Raw genomic sequence first — 24,321 nt, forward strand, 5'->3', positions numbered from 1 at the left:
TCGGGTCCAAGCACTGTCATTTTGCAGCATGGACGCAGCTCGATCTGCAGACCTGAGTCAGAAGGCCTGTGTAGTGCCTCAGGAGTGTGTTAGCACGGCTGTGAGACTTGCTTTACAATTCAGTGCAAGTGCAGGCTTGGAAATACCAAGTCCACCGGCCTGGGTCCCACAGACTGCGGTTTGTGGTGCAGTGTGGACACACCCTGTGGCATTCCTGCATGACTGCTGCTGTGGGGCTGGGCCTGCAGCCCTCCCTTTTGCCAGATCGTTCTGCTCACGCCCAGAGCACACCTTAGATTGCTGCAAAGTTTTAAAGAGTTGGACATCTTGCTGTCCGATTAAAATGCGAGGAAACTGGCAATCTGCTATAAAGGGGAAGTCAGCAATCTCAGTGCAAATGTAATACGTTTATTCTTTCAGCCTTTGAGCTAGGTCCTTGGCAGCATCGAAGCAGGCCAGGGGGTGTTATGCCATCCAGGGATTCTCCTAGGGCAGGGGATGGGAAGACCCTGTAGCTTGGTAAGGCTGCCTTGCACTATAGGACCAGTGCAGGGCACCCTTACCATCTCTTTAGATGAATACTTAAAAGGAAGCAGACTAATGCAATGTGATGCAATTTCTGTGTAGTGCTGATGCTATCTCTGGGAAGATTCTACCCTGATGTTGAACAGGGCCGCCCAGAGGATTCAGGGGGCCCGGGATCTTGGGCGGCGGGGGGCTCCTGCCTCCAAATTGCCACTGAAGACCCGGCACTTTGGCGGCGGGTCCCAGGGTGGAACACCCACACTGATGGCAGCCTACAAACTTCTAATGAACCTGTATTCCTTTGCCTCATGAAGCATTGCCAGGAAATAAAGCATTATATTGCTGTCTAGACCATCCCTCTTCTGTTCCATCCCTGCTCCTTAGGTTTAAAGGCACAATCCTATGTAAACTATGCAGCAATGGCTGCAATCTGAGAACTACGGATTATGCCCCTTTTTAAATACAGTGGTTCCTGGCCTCCACTCCTGTTTTGCACCTGTCAGTTTTCACTTGTGTGGGATCCCCACAAACAAATCAAACCCAGCCGGTGAGAGCACCTATAGGCTTTCCTGCAGCTGGTGCCTAGCAACACATGTTGCAAATCATTATAATGACAGCTAAATTTCATAGTAGTTTATTCTTTCCCCCAGAGCAGCTCTCAGACCATCACTAGAAAGAATGGTATCTTACAAATGAATGGTATTTGAGGAGCTGGCTTTCTGCATCTGTCACACACATGCATTACCACCAGCTGCAAGGCCGCACAAAACAGCTTCTGGTCTGAAAGAATTTATTTCTCTTCTCTCTGCTTCCAATAACATTGCTGATTTTTGAAGGGTCTTAGGGTAACATGTCTGCTTTGCATTGACTAGTTCATCTGCATTGCTTCACATTCTGAATAGGGAGCTTAATTTACTGAGCCAGATTCTGATACATTCACTCATGGTGCGTACTAGACTCAGATCCTGCAAAACTACTGTGTAGTGCTCGGGCTTGGGCTGGAGCCCAGGCCCTGGGATACCCCAAATGTCTACACTGCAATTTTACAGCCCCGCAGGCTGAGCCCCGCGAGCCCGAGTCAGCTGAAACAGTCCAGCCACAGGTGTTTAATGGAAGTGTAGACATGCCCTATGGAATTCTGGGTAAGTATAGAACAAAAATATCCCGACAAAACGGCGTCTACAAAGAGTTTGCCACAGCGAAATAAAAGGAGCTAAGTTACCAGACAAGTATATTACTGTAACAAGTGACTGCTTACGGTTATCCTGGCTAATTTAATTGTGCATGTTCAGGTGACATTTAGCAATAGCGAGCATTTCTGAGGTGAAACCTTCATGTGTCAAATTCAATTCTTCCCATAGTTATCCATTCAAAGGGACACTGAGAGGTCCACTTAAGATCTGTATAAACAAGGTTTTATAAAACCCAAGAACAGCAGAAATATTTCCTCAATTATTTTTAGTTTAACTGAAAATTGGGTGATTTTTTATTGCAATTAAATGTTCCCCTTGTGTTTCCAAGCCAAACATTGTAGCATTGCAATAATACATGAGAACCAGCAGGAGAAATTGACAATTTGAATGGTCTGAGAAGACAGAAATGCAAAAAGGTGCCTGGAGTCACAACACAGATTAGGACCTTTGAGGCAGACTCACCAGTACACGCCGGTGACATAAAGCAGCCATAAACTGGTGCAAAAAAATAAAAAGACGTGGAAAACAACTCATTATGATCCTGGGCAAATCCAACCCAATCCCATCGCACTGGAGGCAGAACGTAGCACTCCGGATGCCATTAGCAACCCCTACTGATTGCTGAAATCTGAAAGGGCAAGATTTATCAAGGCGATACAACAGTCGCTATGGTGCCCATGTTTTAAATCCAGATCTGCAACAATTCTGGTTCAATATTTTTAAGATTGCAAAGCAGTCACGCAAGCCATTTCTTGGGTGCTTGTGTAGCTAATGCCTGCTTCTGTCTCAACAGTGACTCTCAATGACACTAAAGAGCCCCTAACTTTTCCCCCCACTGGTGACAACCCCCACTGGGACATTGAACCTCCTTTCTGTGCTCCCTAAGCTAGCGCAGATGCACCTCCAACAATGCCTGCCAGCTGCAGCAGTGGTGCGTGAATCCAGTGGCATCAATGCCATGTTCTGGGCTGCTTCCTGGGTGACATGTCACAGATGAGAAAGTGAGAGGTGTTATTCTGATTCCACCCGTCTTCCCCTCCTGAGGACACTCTTTGGTATCTCCAGAGCACCTTCCCTCCCAGGAGTTTCCCTGTGCAGTAAGTAGGTCAGAATTATTCTCCCCATTCAACAGAGAGTGATCAGTGACTTTTCCCAAGGCCTCACAGGGAAATAGTGTAGCCAGGAGGCAGCACGTCCTGCAGCCCGACCTTGGTATGATACGTCAGCTGGGATGAGCGACCGCAGCCACACCAGGTGCTGATTTGGCAGCCCAGCAAGGAAGATTTGGGGCCCCAGTTTGCTGGGGCATCACCCACTCCCATTTCATTCTGCTTATACAGGGGTGACTCTGGGGAGAGGGACTTTGGGGGGATGATTCCGGGGTTGGGCAGGGGTGACTCTGGAGAGGAGGCCTCGGGGGCGGGCAGGGGTGAGTTGGGGGGATGGGTGGATGACTCCAGCAGGGGTTGGGTGGGGGTGATTCAGGGGGGCTGGGTAGTGTGACTCCGGTGTGTGTGTGTGTGTGGATGACTCCAGGAAAGGATGGTCTGGGGTGACTCCAGGTGGGGTGACTCCGGGGGTTCTGGTGGGATGACTCCAGGGGAGGTGGGTGGGCGTGAGTCGGGGATGGGTGGGGTGACTCCAGGGGGTCCTGGCAGGGGTGACTCCACAGGGGATCTGGGACCTGGCTGCTTGGGATCCTGCAGCTGAGGTAGGGATGCCAATTTTAGTTGGATGTATTTCTGGCGATTTCATCACATGACATATTTTTTAATTAAAAACGAATCTTTAATTCCTGAAGACTCCAGGCCAATCCTGGAGGGTTGGCAACCCTCGTTGGGGGAGGGTAACCCAAGGGATGCTAGGACCCTGCAGCGCCGGCACCCAGGCGCCAGGGCGGGCGGGCAACTCGGCGGCGCTGGGACCCCGCGGGCTCCGGGCCGCCAGCCTTGAAGGGGCGGAGCCTGACGAGCTGTTGCCGGGCCTGCGCCGGGGCGGGATTGGCGGCGCCGCGCGCTGCCGGCCGATAAAGGTCTCGGCGGCGGCGTTTGACGTCACGCGGAGTTAATTTTAAACCCGGACAAGATGGCGGAAGGGGACGCGGCGCGGCGCGGCCAGCGAGCGGGGCCGCCAGGTAACGAGGGCCGCGGCCGGGCCTGGGCCTGGGACTGGGACTGGGACTCGGCCCGGCCGGGAGTGGGGCCGCGCGGCGGGGCCTGCCCGGGGTGTCCGGCTCCTCCGGCTCCGGCCGGGGCGGCAGGGCCAGTGTGTCAGGCTCTGGCTAGTGTGTATGTGGGGGCAGGGCTCGCCCAGTGCATGGGGGGTGTCAGGCACTGGCTAGTGCATGGGGCGGGGGACAGTGTGTCAGGCTCTGGGTAGTGTGTATGTGGGGGCAGGGCTTGCCCAGTGCATGGGGGGTGGCACAGTGTGTCAGGCTCTGGCTAGTGTATGGGGGGGGCAGGGCTTGCCCAGTGCATGGGGGGGGTGGCACAGCGTGGCAAGCTCTGGCTAGTGTATGGGGGGGCAGGGTTTGCCTGGTGCATGGGGGGTGGCACAGTGTGTCAGGCTCTGGCTAGTGTATGGGGGGGCAGGGTTTGCCTGGTGCATGGGGGGTGGCACAGTGTGTCAGGCTCTGGCTAGTGTATGGGGGGGCAGGGTTTGCCCAGTGGAGGGGGGGTGGCACAGGGTGTCAGGCTCTGGCTAGTGTATGGGGGGGCAGGGTTTGCCTGGTGCATGGGGGGGTGGCACAGTGTGTCAGGCACTGGCTAGTGTATGGGGGGGCAGGGTTTGCCTGGTGCATGGGGGGTGGCACAGTGTGTCAGGCTCTGGCTAGTGTATGGGGGGGGCAGGGCTTTGCCCAGTGCATGGGGGGTGTCAGGCTCTGGCTAGTGTATGGGAGGCAGGACTTGCCCTGGGGGTGGCACAGTGTGTCAGGCACTGGCTAGTGTATGTGGGGGCAGAGCTTGCCCAGTGCATGGGGGGGTGGCACAGTGTGGCAAGCTCTGGCTAGTGTGTGTGGGGGGGCAGGGTTTGCCTGGTGCATGGGGGGTGGCACAGTGTTTCAGGCTCTGGCTAGTGTATGGGGGGGGCAGGGCTTGCCCAGTGCATGGGGGGGGTGGCACAGTGTGTCAGGCTCTGGCTAGTGTATGTGGGGGCAGGGCTTGCCCAGTGCATGGGGGGGTGGCACAGCGTGGCAAGCTCTGGCTAGTGTGTGTGTGTGGGGGGAGGGTTTGCCTGGTGCATGGGGCTGGGCGGCACAGAGTGGCAGGCTTTGGCCGGGATATGGGGGGCAGGGTTTTAGTGCATGGGAGGATGACACAGTGGCAGGTTCTCGTTAGTGGATTTTGGGGTAGGCTGTGTGTAGTAGGCCTGCCCAGCACGTTTTTGGGGGGATGACTGGCAGGGTCTGGTCCATACACTTAAGGATCCAATTGTGTCTTGTGTTTGGTGGGTGGGGGAGGAGAACTGCCGCTGGTAGGTGTGGGAGCTGTGATCTGTAGTGGCGGTAGCAGTGCTGTGTGGAGGAATCTGCTCTGATTGGAGTGCAGTACTGGCGGTTCATTTATGCTGTGACCTACTTTTAAGTAGAACAAAAATCCTGAAGTGCCAGTTTTATCCCTTCCAACTCCCTCATTTGTTGCTTCTCAGCTCCTTCCCCTCCATAGGGAAAGGTTCTTTGAGCTTTGCCCCTGTGCAGATAGTTACTGTGAGTCTGGAGCAACACACTCAGTGTGTGCATAGAGGGAGTTGAGTGGCAATGCTGAATTGAACTGATAACATTTTAGTGACCTCACCCTGTGCTGCAACGTGGTTCTAACTGGCAAGTGACCCAGGGACCTTGCCTTTGTGTATGTCATGATAAATTATGTGCATAATTGTTGCCAAATCTCAGGGAGAATAAATTTGTAATACTCTACCACTCTGTAAATAAACCCAGGGAAATGATAGCATTTGGATACTAAAATGATGGGAAATGCAGAAAACTTAATATAGATTAAAATGTTAATCCATGTAAAACCTTAATGACTCAAATCCTAAATGATGTGAGCAATTTATTTTCTCATTCAAATAAAACTGAAACAGCCCTAGTTATAGGTACTGTGCTTACTGGTTCTGTTCACAGCATTTAAAGTGGGCTCTGGTTGTGAAATTTTACTGATCAGCTGAGAGGAGAGATTGTGAAGAAGAACTAGACTTTCCTTGCCCCCTTACAAGAGTGTGCTTGTATAAACATGCTACTTGTCATGGAAGCAGATCTGTACAGTAGAGCGTCAATGTTCTTGTTGTAGGAAGTCCTTTCTTCATAATGGGACCTTCTGTCTTCAAGGGTTTGCTTTTTAGACTCGTATATATTTGAGTCTAAGGTCATACAGAATGGCTCAAGAAAAAAACGAACATTTGTGAATGTCTGATTTGAGAGCTAGAAAGACAGGCAATGTTTTGCTAAGTCATAGGATTTTGGGGAGTTAGAATATAATGTAATATCTTCAGTCCAATGTTGAAGTCAGTAATTTGGGCAGACTTGCAACACTTTGTAACTATACTGTTGCATGATTCCAACTGTTTGAAAACCACATGGTTGAATTAAGCATTAACCAAAAGCTGATTGGTAGATACCACGTGCTGCCATTGGTTAGTGGTGATACAGTTGCTAGCCACTGGATATGGAGACATCTCGCAGAAGTAGAAGTTGGAAGTTGCAGATCAGATACTCTGCAAACCTGTTGAAAGGGGGGCATGATAACAAAATGTTGAACGTGGGAATATCTGAATATTTTTGACAGTGTTGCTGCTCTTAGTAACTTAAAATAGTCTGAAGATCAGATGTCAAAGATCTGAAATTACTTACGTTCTTTGACACAGTTCTCATGACTTATTTCAACAGTAAATTACCAGTTTGTGGATATTTCCTAGCTCTTTATAGGTCAAAATAAAATCTCTTCACCTGTAACAAGTGGCCTCACTGTGACAGCGTTCTCATCATAAAACAGGAACACACATGTCCTCTACTTCAAGTGAGAACATAAGTCGTCATGGAACTACCTTAACAAGACATTTGCTTTCACATTAAATCAATGCTTAGCATTGGAGGAGCTTTCTTTGTCGTATGTACCATCATGTAAAGCACATTGGCAGATTCATAACATCTGGAGAACAGGAGGGAAATGTAATAGGATAGGTATATAGAGGCTGTTATTTAAAGGGAGTTAGACACCTAACACCCATTGATTTCAATGGGAGTTAGGTGCTTATATACCATTAAAAATCTGGCTTGTAACTTGTCTCCTGTGTCATATACATCTTTACTTCCCTTAACTTACAACTTTTAATGATGTTGTTCTTCCTCATTAAAAATCTATATTTGTTCAACAGCAATTCTGTCCTTCAGGGTAAAGTGTGCTGCCTTCAAGAAAATAGGGAGGGGATGGTCTAAGGAAAGACTAGACAGACTCAAACACCATTGACTTCACTGTCTTCTCCCTTGCATCACTAAGGCCTGGTCCACACTAAAAAGGGGGTTCGAATTAGGGTACGCAAATTCAGCTACGGGAATAGCGTAGCTGAATTCGAAGTACCCTAATTCGAACTACTCACCCGTCCAGACGCGGCGGGGTCGAACTCCGCGGCTCCCCCGTCGACTCCACCACCGCCGTTTGCAGTGGTGGAGTACCAGAGTCGACCATGGCGCTTCCGGAGTTCGAACTATCGCGTCTAGATCAGACGCGATAGTTCGAACTCCAGAAGTGCCGATCGCGTCTAGATCAGACGCGATAGTTCGAACTCCGAGAAGTCGAACTCACTAGACCACATCAAAATCTGATTACTCAGTTCTGAGCAGTCATGGACATAGGACAAACGCCATACTTAAAGGATACCACCAAAGCTGTTCCAGCTTTGACTGCAGCCCCTAGGGCTAGCTTGCCTTTATTATTATTATTTATTTTATTATATTCAGCAGTAAAGCAAGGAACTGCAGTTAGCACAAGACTTGAGGCCTAATACGTAATCTATAGATCAGGCAAGATGACCGATGTCTTATGCTTTAGGTCCCAAGTAAGATTTCCAGTCACTTAAAATATTGCACTGTATCAATAAACATGCAGATTTGCTGTGTCCATTTAACAACCTGAACTTCTTAGAATGATCTGCAAAAGTTCAAAGGGCAGTATCAAGTTTAAAATCCAGAGTTTGAAGTGGTTTGCATTCTTGCTTGCATGCAACACTGTGTGTGTGTGTATACACAGTGTTGAACTGTGCATTTGCAGTTCACCAACTTGCGTGCATTTAATTAAATCCATCCTAGACCAACATTTTAAACTTGATTTACTAACAGTTTAAATTATTAAAAATGACTTCTTAGTCTTATTGTCCAAGCTGAGTGAAATCCCAAAAATATAGTTCTTGTTTACACCATGCTGGAATTCTTGCAATCCAAATACTGTAGAGGAATTTTGAAATACCTACACTTATTCTGAAATCTTAAACTTAACATGACTTCTGAAGATTACAATGAAGAATTCTATTTAGCTTTTTGTGAAAACAAAACCACTTCTATAAGCTAAGATCAGAGTTTGAGCTGTCTGGCAGTGGTGCTTCTTTCCTGTTAAAATGAAAATTTTACCCTGAGCATTAATGGATCATTTTCCTCATATGTTCAGAGCTTTGCTGTAGTCCTGCAGTTGAGTGTCAGTGGAACTCTGGATGGGTTTGCCCACGTGAATCCAATTTCAGTATTGGAACTTATGCTTGTAACATGAATACTAGAGCAAACTAATCTGTTCTAGGGAATGGTCTCCTTTTATGGATAAAAGCAGGTTAATGATATTTAAGAACAGTATTTCAGTTAATTTTTGTCATGCAGTAGTCTGAAAGGAGTAAGGGTATCTGTACAAATAGAAATAACTCAGCTATAGTACTTGGCAACTAATTTCACAGGAAATGTTTTTGAGTACTTATCGAGGGAATCAGTAGCTGATCATATCATGCTTCAACTGTATGACTTCCCTAATATTATTCTTCTTTAATAATTTCCTATGAAGCTAAATGATTAACACTACACAGGTCTGCACATTTAAAGCTATGGAAGATCTTGAGGGTTTGCAGAAAGCCCCCAATATGTTTCACTATACTGATTTTTTTTTGAGATGTTCAAAATAAAATCAGAACATTTTGTTTGCACTGCATAAACTGGAAGTGTCCCTCATGTAGTGGCATGTGGATTGGACCAGTCACATTTTTTAATACCTGGTAGCTATCTGAAGTATCTTAAAGGGACCCTCAACTCAAACTTCTTGAAATATACTAACTTTAAAAAGTCTCCCATGTCTGACAGATTTGAGGCATACTGTTTAATGGGCACTATTTATCTAAGTTTTAAAAAAAAATCTGGCAACAAGGGAGAAACTGACTGCAAGGGGCACAGGAAAACTGACTTTACTTTGTGCATGAAAGCACTATAAAGAGACTTTTTTTGCTTTCAATTACTGTAATCTTGGCTATTAAATCCAACTAGTTAGTAAAAACAAACCTCATTTTCAATTGGTATTCCTTTGGTATCGGTACTATACATGCTTATATGAAGTGGTCCATGCAGCACTCCCACTGTGTGATCCTTGCTGTTTCATTCTGTGGACCATCAGAAAGTGCCAGAGAACACAACTTAAGAACCATTGTCTTGAGGAACTTTTCAAGTTCAAGTGCAAACCACGATAGCTGTCACGTGCCTAGCAGAGAAATTTAGACAATCGTTATTTTACCACTGTGTACAACCAGGTTTGTGTAGCATATACACTTGCTATCAGTTTTTTTCAGTGGACCGATCACATTTTAGTACTAACTTCCTGTGAAATTCTGGATTGGCAAAAAAGTCACTTCAGAAGCAAATATTTCATCAGTCTAGCTATAATATATATCTATGTATTACACTGACTTTAAGTGGGGAACATTGACATCTGGAAAACTGAAACTGTTTTTCAAATAGTGGCTAGTAGTGGGTAGACACAGGTAATCAAGTTAGTTTGAGTTGGATGTAACACCCACCCACTCTGTGGGCCACACATAGAGAGATTGATGAACATGCTACAGCAGTGGTCCCCAATGTGGTGCCCGTGGGCACCATGGCGCCCGCTGGGGTATTTATGTGCGCCCGCCTAGTGCCCAGCAGGGGAGAGAAGCTGCAGCCCCGCGCCTGCTGGGAACAGAACTCCGGGGCTGCAGGCTGTGGGTGCTGGTGTTCTCAGTCCTTGGCAGGTGTGGAACCTGCCTAGTGCCCAGCATGGGAGAGAAACCACGTCACCGTGCCTGCCGGGGACAGAGAACTCCAGGGCTGCAGGCTTCATTCTATGTTAAAGTAAGAATAATAAATATATTTGGACCAGCAGTTCAACAATGTTTTACTTTTTTAAATAAATAAGATGAAAACTGCTTATGATATTTATTTTTGTAAAAACTCCTTAATTTTTCTTACAGGTAGATAAAGTGCAAATTCACATGGTAAGGTGAAAGTAATTGCCAAATTTAATACCTTTCACATGTAAAATTACCCTTTTTATCTTATGGATTCATATATTATGTAATAGTAAATATGATGATTTTTGTATTAATTAATGTACAAATACAAAATAAGTCTTGAAAAATTGTTGGCGCCCGCCACACTCTTCTGAAAACATGAATGTGCTACTGGCCCCAAAAAGGTTGGGGACCACTTTTACAGTCTTAGTACAGCTGGGTCTTCTGGTTCATGCAGTGGAGGCATATGCTTTTAGAACTGGAGGTCCCAGGTTTCATACCTGCTGCCAGTGACCCACCCAGGAGTGCAGAGTTAGAGACAACAAACTTCCTGAAATTTCTCCAAACAGAAAGCTAGCCTCCAAATTCCAAATCAACATTTCGTGTTAATACCCAAAGTTTTTGTATGGGTTGTCTATCTGAAATTTGTCAGTGCTCATGGGAATGTTTAATCTGACCTTTGAAACTGGACTAAAACAAGATTCTCTCTGAAAATACATTAAAAATGCAGTTGACCCTCCTAATCAATCTCAGATCAAATATTCTGAAGTGCTTGTGTATCCCTGTAGCCTTCCTTGATATTGGCTAGTGGTTAGCTGCTATTTAGGGATGGGGAAAAAATTAAATGATCAAGACTTAAGCTATTTAGGAGCTAAGGGGAAATCCTACAAAGAGTAATTGGGGAAAGAACATTTTCTTTCTGCAGCTCACGTGATAGCAGTAAATAATTATAATAATAATAATTTAGTAGTCATGAACAGACACACTAGAAACCTGAACATGTAAAGTGCTATATAAGTGCACTATTTGCATCTGCAAAATGCCTCACACAGACTAATCCTGTGAGGAATGTAAATACTATCTCCATATTATAGTTCAGGGTATATAGAGTGGGGAATGGAGATGGTTTTGGTGACTTATTCCAGGCTACACAGGGAATCATAGGAAGGGACTTAAATTGTAACCCTTGCATTTTTTGGTCTCTCTTGCTCATGGCTTCCTCTCTGAAAGAGGAATATTTTGCTGTTTTCTCCTTGTTGGATGGAGACTTCCCCCTCCCAATTTCTGATATCTTTCCTTTTCTCTAGCTGGCCCCCCATTAACAACTTCAGTTTCGTGTTTAAGCTTCTGCCCAGAGAATGAGCACATGGTTGCTTTAATTGCTGTTGCACAACTGACCTGGAATGTAGCACTGCTGCATGACAGGATGGCACTTGCACATCACCATTGATCTATGTGGATTGCTCTTCAAGAACTGGAATGAAAACCAGAATCTGAAATTCATCCTGAGTCTTCAACTTTTCTTCCTTGCGTGTTTGCACAAATAAAAAATCCATAGATCTACAAAATAGGTTTCAAAGTGTGGGCATAGACACTGATATAAATCAGAACTAGCATATAATTATTCAAATATAACTGGGTTAAAAAATTACAGAAGTGATGAGCTATGCTTAATGAAGTGACATGTCCCTGACCATCTTGGTGAATAGACTCCATACTCCAGGTGTCCCTAAGTCTCCAACTGTCAGAAGCTGTGACTGGATGATGGGATGGATCATTCGAAATTGCCCTATTCTGTTAGTTCCTTCTGAAGCACCTGGCATTGGCCACTTTCAGAAGGTAGGATATTGGACTAGATGGACCACTGCCCTGACCAATATGGCTGTTAAGTCTTACTGGTGCAAAACTGTAAGTGAAATCAGTCTGGCCCCAAAACATCTTCAGTAAAGCTGCAGTCACACACTAAGATGGAAGGAAAAAGTAGATTAACATGACACTGTCTGTTTTATAACTATCTGCATTGTATAAACAACTTATTGATATCAGGAAAATATTTAACATGTATGTTGGCACAGTTTGTACTGCATGACTACAAGTAAAATGAAACTTCGTTTTCAATCAAACTAAAAAGTGGGAGGAGAATCCTATTGAAATGATGTTAAGTGCGTGTTCTGCGATACAGGGTCTGCATTTTTACACTGCACACGCCCAGGAAATTTGTTCTCACCGAGTGATACAGCTCAGTTTGAGATAAAGAAGGTGTGGCGTGAAGTGCAGTTATTTTAACCCTGTATGTAAGCCAAATCTTATTAGTGCCCCCTCCAAACTCCCGAGGGGCTGGCTTGCACCACTTACACCTCGTAACTTCTTTCTTGAGAGTAGGTAAAAAGATAGAAGGAAGAGCCACTTTTCTTTCTCTACTTCTTGGAGGTGACTGTTGCTTTCCTGAATCTTTTTAGGGTATGTCTACACTGGCAGAGTTACAGTGCTGGCTGTTACAGCGCCACTCAAAGTGCTGAAGGGAAACCGCTTTTGTGTGTTCACGCTGTCAGCTGCCTGCACAACAGCATGTTCACACTTGCAGTGGTATTCAGAATGGTGCACTCTGGGCAGCTATTCCACAGAGCATCTCTTCCCCTTCTGCCACTAGGAGTTGTGGGAAGGCGGAGAGGGTCATGGGGCATCCCAGGTCCTGTCCCAATGCCCCGTGATGCATTGCTTTGCATCCCAGCAATCCCTGTGCTTCCATCCACATTTGGCGCCATCTTTCAATGGTTTGTGTAGTGTGCGCTCTGCCTCTTTGGGCTGCAGGAATGGATCCCATGCTGCTGACCAATATGCTGCTCGCTCTTACTAACATGTCATGAGTGGCAGTGGAGTTATTCCTTAAACTACAAAGGCAAGAGGAGTGCGACATTGATCTCGCCATGCGTAGTAGCTACAACATGAGATTGCTTGTGGCATTCACGGAGGTGCTGGCCACAGTGGAACGCTGCTTTTGGGCTCTGGAAACAAGCACTAAGTGCTGGGATCACATCATGCACGTCTGGGATGATGAGCAGTGGCTGCGGAACTTTCAAGAGGAAAGCCACATTCATGGGATTGTGTGATGAGCTCGCCCCAGCCCTGTGGCGCAAGGACACAAGAATGAGCGCTGCCCTGTCGCTGGAGAAGCACGTGGTGATTGCACTGTGGAAACTGGCTACTCCAGACTGCTACCAATCAGTTGCTAACTAGGTCAGAGTGGGAAAGTGGACTGTTGGACTCGTGTTGACAGAAGTGTGCAGGGCCATAAATCGCATCCTGCTCTGAAAGACCATGACTCTGGGCAACATGCGTGACATTGGATGGCTTTGCACAAATGGGCTTCTTAACTGCAGAGGGGTGATAGATGGCATGCATATTCCAATTCTGGTACCAGACCACCTAGCCACCAAGTACATTAATCGCAAGAGGTATTTCTCAGTGGTTCTCCAGGTGCTTGTGGATCACCATGGGCATTTCATGGACATTAATGCAGGCTGGTCCGGAAGGTGCATGACGCACGCATCTTTCGGAACACTGGCCTGTTCAGGAAGCTGCAAGAAGGGACTTTTTTCCCGGACCAGAAGATCACTGTAGGGGAAGTTGAAATGCCCATTGTGATCCTGGGAGACCCTGCCTACCCCTTAATGCCGTAGCTTTGAAGCCATACACTGGGCACCTTGACAGCAGCAAGGAGTGGTTCAACAGGCTGAGAGCAGAATGGCTCTTGAGTGTGCTTTTGGCCATTTAAAGGCCCGCTGGTGCTGCCTGTATGGGACCTGGCCAATTACGATATTCCTAGTCTTATAGCCGCATGCTGTACGCTCCATAATATTTGTGAAGGGAAGGGTGAAAGCCAGAGACCAGAGTTATTAGAGGGGCGCAGCGCGGGGCTACAAGGATCAGGGATGCCTCGAGGCAGCAATTTGAAGTTGAAAGCCACTAATTGTTGCAATGCTTGGGAGTACAGTTCTTGTAATGGTAGGAGGTGATTGTGATTGGTGCAGACAATGCACTATGAAGGTGTAAGAAAAATGCCTGTTTGCTTTCATTTAATGGAATAAAGATTGCTTTCAAACCAAAACAATTATTTTATTAAACTACTGGATTGGGGAGAGAGACCAAAAACCAATCAGCACTGAGGGGGATGGGGGAAGGGAGGGTCGCAGGAGACGGTGCGGTCCCGGGATGGTTAAAGCCAGGAGGTTGATAAGTGTGTTGGCGATGTCTGGGGGGCGCATGGGAAAGTTTTGCAACAGAGTCCGCAGGGGAGGGCGGGAGTGGAGCTGCTTGGTTTGCAGCGCTAGTAGAGCCTGGAGTGTGTCCGCTTGGCGTTCTGTAACATTTAAGAGCTGCTCTGTGTCTTCGTTCTGGTGCGCAGCATTCTCCTTTTGGTCCCTCCTCTCGCTGTCCCGCCACTCCTTCAATTCTTGTTTTTCAGCTGTGGAGTGCATCATGACCTCACGCAGGAAGGTCATATCTGTGAAGCCAAAATGCAACATTTTACAGAAGCAGTATTGTTTGCAACACACAGACTACTGATTTAAAACACAGCCACTATTCACATACCTGTCACTAACTGGCTGACCCCAGGCAAGCACACATGAGCCACAAGACACCCCAAAATGGTGAGTAACCACAGGGGCAGGGGAAATCACTGTTCCAGGACCATACTGTACACTGGGCACATGGCTCTTGGGGAGAGCCAGCACTATGGTGGGGCCTTATAATCATTCCTGTCCCCACATTTTCCCCAGGCTGTGTTCATTATGGAAGATATCTCGCTGAGGGTGAGCAGGGAATCAAGACTGCGGCTTCTGCTCTGGCCCTTATGCGGCTCACCTGTGTGCAGCAATGGTGCCCGCCCCTCCCCCCAGTGACAGCAGGGTGGCACGGGAAAGTTACTCTTAATGGGGCAAGAAATGAAGCAGCCCTGCCAAAGAACCTGCGGCAGCGGATTGACTAGTATTTCCATGAGAGTTTCCTGGTGATCTGAGTCAGATTCCCGTGAAGTGAGGGAGTAAATCAACACCCTGTTCCACAGCTCAGACTAGGCATGTGGTGGTACGTGCATCATACAGACACAAGCCTGCTTTCTGCAACTCTCCTGCCCCTAACAACTTGATCCAGCGATTCCCAAAATCAAAGCCACTTACCAGGACCCTCCGTTTGTGCTTCGCCAAGTTCCGACAGCTGTGACTGGCTAGGCTCCTCCGAGGTAGAAAAGAGCTCCGGAGGCTGTATGCATCTCTGACCTCTGAGTTGTCTCTGCCTCTGGGCCTCCCTCCCCTCCACATCCTTGTCCAAGATTTCCTCCTCCAGTCTCAGTCCACTCTCGACTGGCACGCAAGCCACTGAAGTATCTATGGTGGCCTTTGCAGTGGAGGTGGGGTCGCCACCGGGTATTGCGTCCAGCTCTTTGTAGAACCGGCAGCTCATGGGTGCAGCACCGGAGCGGTGGTTTGCCTCCTGCACCTTGTGGTAGGCGTTCCACAGCTCCTTCACTTTGACCCTGCACTGCAGTGTGTCCCGGTCATGGCCTTTCTGTCATGCATTGTGAAATCTGTCTGTAGGTATCATTCCTATGGTCAGAGCACAGCTGAGGTTGGACAGCTTCCTCTCCCCAAATGCTAATGATGTCCAGCAGCTCAGCATTTCCCCAAGGTGGGGATTTCCTGGTGCGTGGAGCAGGCTTCGTCTGCTGGAAAGATGTGCTGAGACCACTGTTTGTATCACCAAGCAAACAGGAAGGGGACTTTCAAAATTCCCAAGGAATTTATGGGGTGGGGATGATTACTGCCCTGCCCTCAGGTGACCAGAGTTCAAATAGATGACCAGAGAGGCAAGAACAGGCATAGTAGGGTACCTCCCAGAGGCCAGTGTCTACACTGGCACCGCAGCGCTGTACTCCTGGTGCAGAAAGCTGTACACGTCTCAGGGTGGTTTTTTTACAGTGCTGCAACTGCGCAGTTTCTGCGCACTAAGTGGCTTGGCAGTGTGTACATCTCAGGAGTTATAACACAGAAAGCTGCTTTACTGTGCAAAAACTTGCCAGGGTAGACAAGGCCTTAATGTGGTCGGATTTGAGATTCCTTTGGTTTGGGGGCTAATTAGGAACAGAAGCATACTGTCACAGCACAGAGGACTGACAACTTGTGGGGAAACTCACAGTATCAGGTTTCAGGTGAGGAGCAGGCAGTGGAAAAAGGTGAATTTTTAAAGCGCCAAGATCCTGCTTTCATGCATAGATCCTGACTCCCTGCAAATACACAGAATGGCGCTGAGCATTTTAGCAGCAAAGCCTGCCATGTAGTCTTGGTGGCTGTTGTGACCAAGTATCTTCTAGTTAAAAGAACTTTTTCCTTGACAACATTTTCCTTACAATGTAAACCTACAAAATACACTTAATAGCTCAGTAAAGTAATATGAAGAGTTCTTGTTAATTGTTCATGTATAAAGTAACACCTTATTCTAAATATATTTCCATAGCATTAGCTTTAATGAGATACTTCATCTCATCACTGTTGCTATTCTGTTTGTTGGAAGTGGAATTTAGATTAAATTTTATAGGTTGGGACATTATTTCATGTTGGTTGTGTTATGTGCTCTGTGTATAGTAGCGTTGTGGGGTTTGTAAGACTTGGGTGTCTCATCTACATTAGAAGACCACCCTGGAAGAGGTTCTGTCTGGGAACGCTGTGCAGTTAATGAAATCTCTTGGGTTCAAGTAAAATACAAAGTATTTAAAAGCAAGTATTGTCTCTAAATGCTAACAGGCTTTTAAACCTTAATTCTAGAAAGGTAGCGCTTCCTTAGATGTGTTACATTTGTAATGATAATCTTATGTATAGCTTTATTTCTAAGATGCACATTTTTGTAAAAGTGCAATGTTCCTAAAGCTTCATGCAAGAAATCGGCTAGTTCTAAAAGTACTGTAGAAATAAGTAGCAATTGTGTGGGTCAGCTGCTGAATCCTTCTCACATGGCACATTCCTAAAGGTTTAACAGTGAAGAAAAGAATCTTCTAGTATAAACTGAAGTTAATAGTATTATACATGGAAGTTGAACTAATCTTAAGAGCCGTATTCAAGATCCCATATAAAAATGGGCATACAGTACTTCATGGACAAAACTTAGAATGGAAATGGAGACATCTATGGAGCATTCAGACACTACACAGGAATCTTGACTGTATGAAGAGAGAGATGGAGTGTGAAGAGGATTTAAGTTGCTCATCTAATAGAATGTGAATAAGCAAGAATAACATGCCATTTAAGTACTTTGCATTGCAGGCATACCATTCTTTTGGTCCTTTTTGTTAACCAAATATCCTATTAGACTATTCTGTAGTACAAAATACATGACTAGCTTCCTATTTTTATAGAGCATTAGAACTGGCTAGATGTGGAGCTCAAAAAGTGAACAGTAATCCATTATTGTACTTGTTTGGGGTCCCTGTGTCAGCTCTGTCACTGTAATGTTTCTGTTTCTAAAAGACCCACACAAACCGAGGAAACTGACAATATACTTTCTTAGATGCCCAAAATAAACTGGGGCACAGCTTCCATGTATTGGTTATAGTGGTATTATGGTCCTACCATAGGAGGCTAGTAAATCTTCAGACAGAAGCACAATTAAGGTGACTGTCCCTTCAGATGAAAACAAGGTTTTAAAGACTATAAAGGACAGTGACAAAGGGTTGCTGTGTGTATAAGATCACTGTATAGAAAAGTGAAGGTCAGAAATAATTACAGCAATATTGGATTAGAATCTCAAACTCACCTGGTTGACTGATGGCAAAGAGGGAAACAGTCAGCTCCCTCTTGTCTTCCTTTCATAATCCTGCCATCTTGTCATTCTCTTCCACATTGTTCATTCTTAAAAAAGGGTGTTAGAAGGCAAGTCTACGCTTAAAATGATGCAGCAATGCAGCAACACTCATCCAGTTCTGTAGCGTTTCAGTGATGATGCTACTACGCTGATGGGAAAACTTCTGCCATTGGTGTAGTGTTAATCCACCTCTGCAAGAGGCAGTAGCTATGGCGACCGGAGAAGTTTCCTGTCGACATTGTGCTATCTACATTGGGAGTTAAGTGTGTATAACTGGGTAGATTTTCCACACACCTGAGTGACATAGTTATACTGACATAAGTTGCTAGTGTAGACCAAGCCTAACAGAAATGCACATTGTATATAGACATAAATTGTATTAGCGTCATCCATGCCACCAACTGGTTACAAAGTTGGTTTAAATTGTAGTGTAAACAGGACTTAATGGAGTGAAACTGAGATGATCTGGAGAATTTAATACCTTTATTATGAGGAAATGCTTTATGCAGGAGCAGCATAAGAATTTTTCTTTGCAGCACCCATGTGGGGAGGGGTGTAGGGGACCCAGGAAAAGGAAATTTGCTTGTTTGGCTGCAATTCTCTCTATCTTGAGTAGTCCTCTGGGAGGCCAGATTGATTTAAATCACCAAGTGAAAAGCCTCGATTTAAATAAACTTTAATCAGCTTTTCCATTTGTACTTCCTTTTTCTTTTAAAGAAAGGTGCATTCTCATTGGTTGACATGACTATTAAAACATATTGATTTACAACTAAATAGCCTTTACACTATATTTGGTATTTCTTTTGACTACCTAGGAGGATACACTATAACTATATACATTCATTTAAGCAGTTATATAGTTTAACATTTTCAGATTCTTAAATGTACATTTTTGGTATGTTAGAAAATGGTGAATGATATATTGCTCACTTACTAGATATTTAACTTTTTGCTCATGAATTGTCAAGCTGTGTTAAGATGGTAACTAATTAAATTCCAAACAGCATATAAAACTTATTTTTATTAAACAAAACAACCTTAAATGTTTTGTATATAGAAACTTCTTATCAAAATGTTTCACATGTACAACTAAATGATTTATTAAACAGGAGGATTAACTGTATTCATGAATTAAACTGATTTATTTAATCTTAACCTGGGAAATTTTTCAATTACACCTAAGTGAAAGTGATGGGAGCTTAAGTTCCTACTCAGTCTTTTGAAAATGAGACAGTCTCCTAGGTGACTTAGGCTGACCTACTGTGCCATATTTATAAAGCTTGACCTCAAAAGTTAGATGTTTCCCCAATTCTTTTCGTTAGATAGAAAAGCAGCCTTTACCTCATTTTTTGGATGAGACTTAAGGATTCAAGAAAAAATTATTTAATAAATCAAAAAATCCAATTTAAATAAAAATCATTAACTTCTATTCACCCTCTCCTCTGCGGATACTGGAAGAACTTATGCTGTTCCTTCCTACATAGAGCTTTCTCCCCCTCATCTAGCAAAAGTTAACCTGGTAGTTTCACTAACACTGGTTTACCACAACAAGTTATTTAAAATTCATCTTTGTCTAGGAAGAATCAGGATGATCAACTTTTCTTGTTGGACAGTCAGATACAGAATCCAAGTTGGCCTTGGAGAAGTAACAAATTTCAATGCAATCCCAGTTTGATGATGCATGCTATTAAATCTACTTTCACATACAAGAAATTGGTTGCCTGAGGTTTGGACAAATTCTGCTTCCCTTCCCAACGTGTGTGTGCTTTATGGGATCTGACCACTTCTGGAGGCAGTAAACAAGACACTTTTGGGGACGGGAACTTGAGATGCTGCATTTTTATTTCTCCATTCACATGTCTTAACTTAGAACAGCATCATGCAGCTTGGCACTGTCCTGGTAGAGCTCATTCTAGGTGAGAAGGAAGAGAAACAAACTTTAAGTTTGTCACTGTCTCTTCCTTCCCCACCCCCAACCCTTAAAAAACAAACCAAACTTTCCTCTTCATCCGTAGAGGAACATAATTGTCTCAGCTGCTTGATCCATAGGGTGTCCCCAAAACAGGAAGTGCATTATTGAAATTTGACTGGGTTTGACACATTTCATGCTGCTAGAGTCTTTGCAGATACTCACTACAGCATTTTTCTGAGGCCCAACTTGTGTGGAAGCGAACTGCTGAATATATCGAGGTGGGGAGGAGTGTTAACTTTTTGCCACCTATCCTGCAGTAATGTACTGTCTGCAGAAAAGTCTCCTACCTTTCCTCCTCAATTAAAAAACACAACAAAATACCAGTTTTCCAATATTTCCATTTAGTGGGAACTCTTCCTGTGCCATTGTATACACACCTGTCAATAAATAGACCTTCGATTTCTTTTTTCTAATTAGCTATGAAACTTCTTGGGTTTCTAGGTCACCAGAATATCTTCTCTTCCCATTCCCTTATGGGCATACAGCTTCAGGTACTTTGCCTTTTTATGGTTTTATATAATCAATCCAGAATTAACAAACATAAGAAACAGAAATTCTGTAATTAGAAAGGGATGGGGGTGGTGGTAAATATTCATTTCCCCCTTATTCTTGTGGATTTCCAAACAAGTCTTTGGAACTTAACTCATCCATCCTATTTATAGCAGAAATATTCAAAACACTTAATTATTTCTGGCCTTAAAATGAGCTACTTGGCAGTATTTGCTAGTCAGCAATAGAAAGGCAGTGATGCGTAGAAGTCTGCAGTGGTGCCATAACTTGCATGTGAATCTTGCTGTGAATTTACAAAATGAGACAACTGGAAAAAAGAGTAGATAGCAATTGTTGATTTAAAAAAAAATCATTTTATCACTTAGGAGTGTAGCAGAACAGTCTCATAACTGAACTATGAAATATTTGTTTAGATATTGTAAACGTGCTTATAAATTAACTAAAGGAAAGTAAAATTTTATTTACATCTGTCCCTTAAGAGAACTAGTAACTCTATTAAAATTTCACACATGCCTACACTTTCTCTATTCAGTTCACTACCCCAAAACACTAACCACACTCAGGCCTCTCTCACTAGAGAAAGGGGAGAGACTTAAAAATGCCAGTCCTTTAGCAGGGTGAAAAGGTCTGACAAGTGCCTTAAAAAAATTAAATTATGCTTCTCCACACTATATAAAACTCTTCAAGAACTAGCTTGGAATCTTAGCTCAAACTTTACATCCAAAAGCTCAAATAGTAAACTTTCTGATCATCATAAACTTCCCTTTAAAAGGGGCCGCTATAAACTTTAAAATATATTTGTCTGAAATTTTGGTACAGCACCTATTGAGCTTACAAGCAAAGCCTGAGATTACTATGACTGGAAAGTTATCGAGACAAACTTCCTGAGTTTTTTCAGTTTATTCTGCATGTGATAGCACTTTGTGTACTCCCTTTCGGATTCTCCTATATCAGCCTTTCCCTTATAAATATCAACACAGGAGCAAAACAACATCTATTTTTAAAAAAGCTAGCACTTCTTATTTAAAAAGGTTACTGTATCAAATTTTTTAACTTAAAAGGCCCCAAGCAAACTTCCTTTTAAGCAGTTTTCATACTAGTATCCCTAAGTAACTTTTTACTGCTAAATTTTGAGCTGATTTTACTGACTTCTCATGTAAGGCAGTATTTTCCTATAGGCTTCAGAAAGATGGAATGAATAGAGGTCATTCAATGCTCTTACAAAAGCCTGGTGTTAGGAAATAATCCTAGGTTTTGATCTTTTCTTTTGTAATCAGTTCTTGTTGTGGTGAGTGCAGACAAACACTCTGTAGTCACTTAACGAAAGACCATTCCTGCCCCAAAGAGACTACAATCTGAATAGTCGAAGTGGGAGGGGAACCATGCACAGAGAAGTGGAGTATTCTGTCTTCTCTTGGGATACAATGTACCGAATAGTTGGTAAAACTATTGTTTTAATTTTCCAGAATGAAATTATTGTAAAATGCATATAAGGCAAACACTGTGGGTACTGTGACAGGGTGAGGCCAGATGGCTACAGCAGAGTGATAGAAGGCAGATAAATTAGCCTCAAATTAAGCAGGTCCCTTTTCCCTGGGTAAGGTAATGGGCAGTTCCAGAACAATCAGGAACTTGCTGGAACCAATTAAGGCAGGCTAATTAGGACACATGAAGCTAATTAAGAAGCAGCTAGAATCCATTAAGACAGGCAGGCTAATCAGAGCACCTGGTTTAAAAAGGACCTCACCGCAGTCAGTGAGGGGCGTGTGAGGAGCTGGGAGCAAGAGACGTGTGAAAAGCCGAGAGTGAGTAGGCGTACTGCTGGAGGACTGTGGAGTACAAGTGTTACCAGATATCAGGAGGAAGGTCCAGTGGTGAGGACAAAGGTGCTGGGAGGAGGCCATGGGGAAGTAGCCCAGGGAGGTGTAGCTGACACACAGCTGTTACAGGAGGCACTATAGACAGCTGCAATCCACAGGGCCCTGGGCTGGAACCTGGAGTAGAGGGTGGGCCCGGGTTCCCCCCAACTCCCTCTTTGATATAAGAGGAGTTGATCTGGACTGTGGGTCCCACCAGAGGGGACGGTCTCTGGCTTGTCCCCCGACCCATTAGGGGAGCCAGCAGAGACTGCGGGGATTGTCCTCCTTTTCCCCATGCTGGCCAGCAATGAGGTTAGCTTAGTGAATGACAGGTTTGTGCCACTAACAAAAGGAGCCAAACTGAGGACTGCCGAAAACCTCTGAGGCAACAAATCCGCCAGGAAGCGCAGAACCCACCAAGGCAGAGGAGGAACTTTGTCACAACACCAAACTAGTACTAATTACTCTCAATTTGTAAGCACCTAGAGGATATAGGGTTATAAGGAATAGCCAGCATGGATTTGTCAAGAACAAATCATACCAAACAATCTAATTTCCGGGTTTGACAGGTTTATTGGGCTGGCCGAGCAGGTGAGGGATTGAGAGGGAAGAAGTAGACATGATATATCTTGAGTGTAGCAAGGCTTTTGACACAGGCCTACATGACTGTGTTCTGAGCAAGCCTGGGAAATGTGGCCTAGATGAAATTACTAGGCAGATGCACGACTGGTTGACAGACCAAAATCAGAGTAGTTAATCAGTGGTTCACTTTCAGACTGACAGGGTGTATCTAATGGAGTCTCGCAAGGGTCAGTCCTAGGGCTGGTCTAGTCAATATTTTCATTGATGACTTGGATAATGTATCAGAGGGGTAGCCGTGTTAGCTACTTGCATCCAAAGAAGTGGGTATTCACCCACGAAAGTTCATGCTGCAAAACGTCTGTTAGTCTATAAGGTGCCACAGGATTCTTTGCTGCTTTTGGATAATGTAGTGGAGAGTGTGCCTACAAATGTTTCAGATATCAACAAGCCTGGAGGGGTTGCAAACACATTGGAGGACAGGATTAGAATTCAAAATTGGAAAATAGTCTGAATTCAACAAGATGAAATTCAGACAAGTGCACAAAGCAACAATGAGTCCTGTGATACCTTAAAGACTAACAGATGTATTGGAGATGTATTGCCTCTGGAAATTTCCATTACATGCATCTGACGAAGTGGGTATTCACCCACAAAAGCTCATGCTCCAATACATCTGTTAGTCTTTAAGGTGCCACAGGACTCATTGTTGCTTTTTTACAGATCCAGACTAACATGGCTACCCCTCTGTTCCTTCTTAGTGAAGTAATGTGCACTTGTCTAGTATCAATCAAATGCACAACTGCAAAATGGGGAATAACTAGCTAGGCAGTGGAACTACAGAAAAGGATCTGGGGGGTTATAGTGGATAATGTTGAATGAGTCAATGTAATGCAGTTGCGAAAGGCTGATATGTAAGAGATTGGAGGTAATTGTCCTGCTCTACTTGGCACAAGTGAGGACTCAGCTGAAGAACTGTCCAATTCTGGGCACCACACACTAGGAAAGATTTGGAGAGTCCTGAGGAGAGGAGATAACTTTCCATATGCAAACTGATTCTGCATCTCCTTCTTGAGTCCGCAAGTAGCGATGGTGCCACCACTGTTCTATAGCTTTGCAAAGCATGCTGTTCTGTTTCACTGTGGCTATTCAAAATTGCATGGGCAGCTTGACACTGGCAAAAACATCCATTTGCAGTTTGGAAAAGTTATGAGCAGGCACTGGAGTTATTCACTGAGGCAAAAGACACTTTCCCTCCCCACACCACTTTAAAAAAAATAAATAAAAAAAAGCTGGTTGAAGAGTTAGACTAGTTGAGATGACTTCTCTTCTATCCATCCTGGCCCTCCTTATGACAGCCATGTGGCTTGTGGGGGTAGAAGAGACCAATTTCTTCCTTCTGTTGTGCATCTGTGGTGTGAGAGAGTGTGGCGCTTCAGATTAGAGCCCTGCACAGGACTTTTTAAAATCCCATTCCCACCTATTCCTGCTGTTACAGCAGCAGGTCCTACGGGATCCCAGTCCCACTGCAGGGCTCTAC

At 44.7% G+C, this 24,321-nt stretch overlaps 1 protein-coding gene across 3 annotated transcripts in view; it reads left to right on the forward strand.

Moving 5' to 3' along the window:
- Positions 1 to 3,703: 3,703 nt before the first annotated feature.
- Positions 3,704 to 24,321, forward strand: part of ATL2 (atlastin GTPase 2) — a 56,373-nt gene continuing 35,755 nt past the window's right edge. For 2 of the 3 annotated variants that reach the window (XM_039531195.1, XM_039531194.1), the window contains exon 1: positions 3,704 to 3,852. In XM_039531195.1, the coding sequence (XP_039387129.1) occupies positions 3,804 to 3,852 (49 nt within the window). In that variant the 5' untranslated portion in view covers positions 3,704 to 3,803. The remainder of the gene's footprint in view (positions 3,853 to 24,321) is intronic. The other variant, XM_039531193.1, reaches the window with a different exon arrangement.

The sequence above is a fragment of the Mauremys reevesii genome, linkage group 3, assembly GCF_016161935.1.
Source record: "Mauremys reevesii isolate NIE-2019 linkage group 3, ASM1616193v1, whole genome shotgun sequence".
Classification (NCBI taxonomy): Eukaryota; Metazoa; Chordata; order Testudines; family Geoemydidae; genus Mauremys; species Mauremys reevesii.